This window comes from Rhinoraja longicauda, chromosome 14, assembly GCF_053455715.1.
Source record: "Rhinoraja longicauda isolate Sanriku21f chromosome 14, sRhiLon1.1, whole genome shotgun sequence".
In the NCBI taxonomy this organism is placed as follows: domain Eukaryota; kingdom Metazoa; phylum Chordata; class Chondrichthyes; order Rajiformes; family Arhynchobatidae; genus Rhinoraja; species Rhinoraja longicauda.
Window position 1 is genome coordinate 21,513,243 of NC_135966.1, and position 4,655 is coordinate 21,517,897.

General features: G+C 41.3%; 1 protein-coding gene across 1 annotated transcript; it reads right to left on the reverse strand.

The window, feature by feature from the left end:
* Window positions 1–1,227: 1,227 nt before the first annotated feature.
* tlr22 (toll-like receptor 22) lies at window positions 1,228–4,314 on the reverse strand. The gene has a single exon (XM_078411103.1). It carries the CDS (start codon window positions 4,312–4,314, stop codon window positions 1,411–1,413), a length of 2,904 nt encoding a protein of 967 aa, XP_078267229.1. The 3' UTR covers window positions 1,228–1,410.
* Window positions 4,315–4,655: the final 341 nt, after the last annotated feature.

A 4,655-nucleotide genomic window follows, 5' to 3' on the forward strand; every position in this document is an offset into this window, starting at 1 on the left:
CTACATTGGTGCAGCACCCTCTCCTCCCCCCTCCCCTCCCCTCTACCCCCTCCCCCTCCCCACTCCCACTCCCCACTCGCCCCCCCTCTCTCTCCCCTATCTTCCCTCTCCCCTCCCCCTCCCTTCCCCCTCTCCACCTCTCTCCCCCCCTCTCCGATTTCAATGAAACTTCTTCCATTAGCACCAAAGGGACGACGGTGAGTAAGGTGGGCCTAAAATTGTCACGCTATCGTGTACCGTTTTGGCTGTAGTTCAGGAACAAACAAACAAGCGAGAGTTTTAGTATATAGATGTTTTCTTTACTTTAAAGACCAAAAGCCATCATTTCTGCTCGCAACCAGAGTTGCATTCCTATGGCCTAATTCTTGAGGTTGAGTTACAATCCATTATTAATCTTGCATTGATTCATACACACAAGAACATCCTCATCCTCATATCCAGGGGGTATGGGGAGAAGGCAGGAATGGGGTACTATTTGAGAATGATCAGCCATGATCACATTGAATGGTGGTGCTGGCTCAAAGGGCCGAATGGCCTACTATTGTCTATTGTCTATTCAGTTCATGGACATAACTGTTCAGACCATTAAAGAAAGGCTTGCTGAAACTTAATGCAATTTGTTGAGTGGGGCCTCGTGACTATTTTTTGTTTTGAGGACCATTGTAAATGTGTAACAGATTACCGTTAAACTTGAGCATTTTGGTAGGGGACTGACATTTCAAGAGACAAGAATTTTTCCTACACAGGAACCAGTAAAACCAACTTCATTACTATGGTAGTTAATTCAATGCAGTTCATGAAGTTACCTATTACCATTTTCCTTTCATATGTACATCTATTCACAACGGCTTGGGTCAGATATAATTCTCATTGGTCTGTGTATTTCTCAACTCTGTTTATGCCATTTTGGGTCAACTATGCTGAACTTTAGAATCTAAGTCATTGATGTTAAATTAAACCTTGGACCTGGATGTACTTGAATCGGAATTGGAATCGGAATTGGAATCATCTTATTGAAAGACATTATTCAAAAAAGAGGAACGGGAGTAAACATCCATTTATACATATTTGGTTTCATCTAACTAAATATGTTCAAAGCATTTAACTAAAATCCTGCAATAGTTCACAATACCTCAGGCATCTCAAGAAAGGACTTAATTCATTTTGTCCAAAATTTGTTTTGAATAATATTCTGAGGCCAGTCCAGAATCAAGTAATTAGGAGCAGAATTAGACCATTCGGCCCATCAAATCTACTATCGCCATTCAATCATTCACTATTTTTCATGTGATGAAATGTAAAATTCCAATTGGGAGTTCTAGGATTTTGACCAAAGGAGGCTGGTCGACTTTAGCCAAGAAAATGCAATTTAAAAAGAAATACTGAGTGCAAGTTGTTTTAGTTGGAGAATTAAACATCTGCAGAAAGTAGACTTTCGGTGGTGACTGACATTGAATCTGCATCAAGCCCTGAAAGGATATGGCCCTTTGCTTCTTCCCTGTTACTTGCATTCAATGCTACACAAAGTTTATGCCAAAACAGAGCAGCCTCTTCGGGATGTTGAGTCCACTGCAAATATGTTGTTTTTTTCACAATCTTCCTCATTCTGTGATAAGGGGAGAGTTGATGCGACTGGATATCCTCCAAAAAGACCAAGATCAGTACGTCTTTCTGCTCATCAAAAAGCCGAAAGCTCGCCACCTGAATTTCTTTTGAACACCATTCACTCTCCAAATATTTGCGACTTATTACACAAATTGTTTTCCTACTCATATAAATGCTGTCCACAATATTATCAATAATTGGTTTCCCAGGTTCGAAATCGCGATGGTGGAGACATAATTTATATTCATTATTGCCTTCCAGATTTGGCAACAGTTGGTCTAATACCCATTGTTCATCATGGGTGTTATACGAAACAAAGGCATCATACATATACCTCCCGTCGTGTCGCCCCTTGCGCTTTTTGTCATAAATGAATGCTAAGAACAGGTAGTAAGCATACACAACATGCCACCTCCAAAAGTGATAGGTAAAACTTACCATTATTGTCATTATTATAACTGAAAACGATGAAATGTAAAGGACAAATCCATAAAGTACAAGACAAGAAGCGGAATTAAAGTTAATTAATTTCTTCCCCTTGAGATTAGATGGGTAAGCACAAGTGAAGCGATCAAAGTATATCACTTGGGTCTTATTGTCCGAAAGTGACCAATTTAGAAACCAAGAATTGTCACATGCACACAGAAATGGGTTATCTCGAAGATCCAAAAAAGTCAGTGAAGGTACAGCTTCTAAATGTGTTCTGTTTACCAAGCCTATTTGGTTACCCACAGCTCTCAGAAGAATCAATTTGTTCAGTTTTGAATACATCAGAAGGTCTAGATTTTCAAGGCCAACTTTGTTGAGATGAAGTTCACTCAGGGCAGGCAAAAAATGAAGCAGATTAGGACTAATGGATTGGAAGAGATTGTTGCCTATGTCCAGGTAAGAAATATTCCCCACATCCCGAAAGACACGAGGATCAATATAACGAAGAGCGTTATTTCCTGCGTGGAGTTCTTTCAGAGAATATAAACCATCGAAAAAATTTGAAGGAATGTTCTGAAGACCGTTCCCATTCTGGCTGTTTAACGCGAGATGATGCAAGGACCTGAGAGAAGTGAACGGGGCTTTGCCTAGCCTCTGCGAAGACGGGTAGAAGATATGGTTATCAAATAGTTGAAGCTCCTTCAAGGATTCAACCCCTGAAAACACATCGAGTCTCAGAATATCGCCCGTAAGTTTGTTAGATCCCAACAGCAAATGTGTTAAATTCGACAGCCCTTGAAAACTTCCGTTCTTTAGGCTGGAAATCTGATTGTCGATCAAGTTAAGGTAATGTAGATTCTGCAAATAAATGAACGTGTGCACCTCAATAGAGTTCAGTTTGTTACACCTGAGATTAAGAATGTTCAGACTCTTCAGATCTGAAGAGAAGTTGGCTATTGCGAACAAATAATTATTTCTTAACTCCAGTTCCCTTAATTGAAAAAGACCAGAAAACGAAAGTGAGCCGATTTTAGTGAATTTATTTCCAGCGAGAGACAACTGTTTCAGTTTGTGTAGAGTATTGAAATCTTGAGGGTTAATACTGTTAATTTGATTGAAACTGAGATCCAGATTTTCTAAATTGTAGGCCTCCAAAATTGCTTTCGGAACCAAAGTAAATTCGTTGCTAGCGAGGGACAGCCTCCTTAAAGAAATTAACCCCTTGAACAAAGACTGTGAAACCGTGCTTAATTTGTTCATTGTTAAATCCAAGTCCTGTAGATGAACGCACGAGGAAAACACGTTGTGGATTAAAGCACCGAAGCCGTTTCCTCTCAGGTGCAAAGCTGTTAAATTCTGATACAATTTGCAGATTCCCAGCAGGAGGGGGTCGGTGGTGTTCAGCTGTAAGTGATTCAGTACAATGTATTCCAGTGGCACGCCTGTTATGCTTGTCAGCAGCGCAAGTATCTTAGATGGTTGCTCGCGAATCCCCCCCAGAGATAACTTTTTCATCTTTTTAAAAAACAATGCATCTTCAACGTGGAATACGGTCGACCCGTTGCCTCCCGCAGACGAAAGATCCAGGGAGAGCAGGCTGCTGAGGACTGATGACGTGACGTTAAATACCACGAAAGGGTTTTTTGACAGATCCAGGTCCTTCAGGGTTTCTGGCACGCGAGTGATATTCTGAGTGGCGAAGCTGAGCAAACCATTGTTCTGCAACAGCAGATTTTCCACAGCAACAGCGTTAAATACGTGATTCACTTCTGCCAAGCGATGCAACTTGTTGGAGGTTAAATTGATCGTCCTCACGTTCACTAAGCCAGCAAACGCATCAAGCCCAACCCGTTCAATGAGGTTGTCGTTTAGCAAGAGAATGCCGAGCTTTCCCAAGCCATCCAGCATGCTCCGGGTTAATATAGTCAGCTTATTATAACCAAGGTTCAAATACAGCAGATCTTTGGTAGATGCAAAAGTCTCCTCTGCAATATCGCTGACATCGTTCTTTGAAATGTTCAATACTTGCAATTGAGTCAAGTGGTCGAAGCTGGTTTTCCCCAGCCTCACGATTCTGTTTTCAGATAAGTCCAAGTTTTCTGTATTTTTCGGAATGTATCCTGGGACTTTGTCCAACTTCATCTTGTAACACAGCACTTTCAGATTCTTGCCGACAAGCAAAGAGCCATGCACCTGACAATCACACAGCGAGAAACTCGTCACCTGTACATCCAAATAGTGACTTAAAGCTAAAAGTAGCAAAATCTTTTTAAAATGCATGGTTATTGTTTGGACCACTGAAGAACCAACAATGAGTTTGTAACGAACTTCCGCACTTTACGCGAACCACGCCCAGGTTAATGCACAAATTTGTTATATTCCTTTCTGCCATGCCTTCCGCATTGAATTAATTAAAGTGATACTGCAATTTACATTGAGCAAAACAGGCAGTGCTGAAGGGTCAGGCAACAGCTGTGGAGGGAATGGACAGGGCACGTTTCGGGTCGGGACCCTTCTAGATATCTATTATTGAGATTGTGCGTGAACTTCACCTAACTAGTTCTTGTTCTTCCTCATACAAGGAGCTCGCCACAAGGGTCCTTCGTGGCTGAAGATGATTT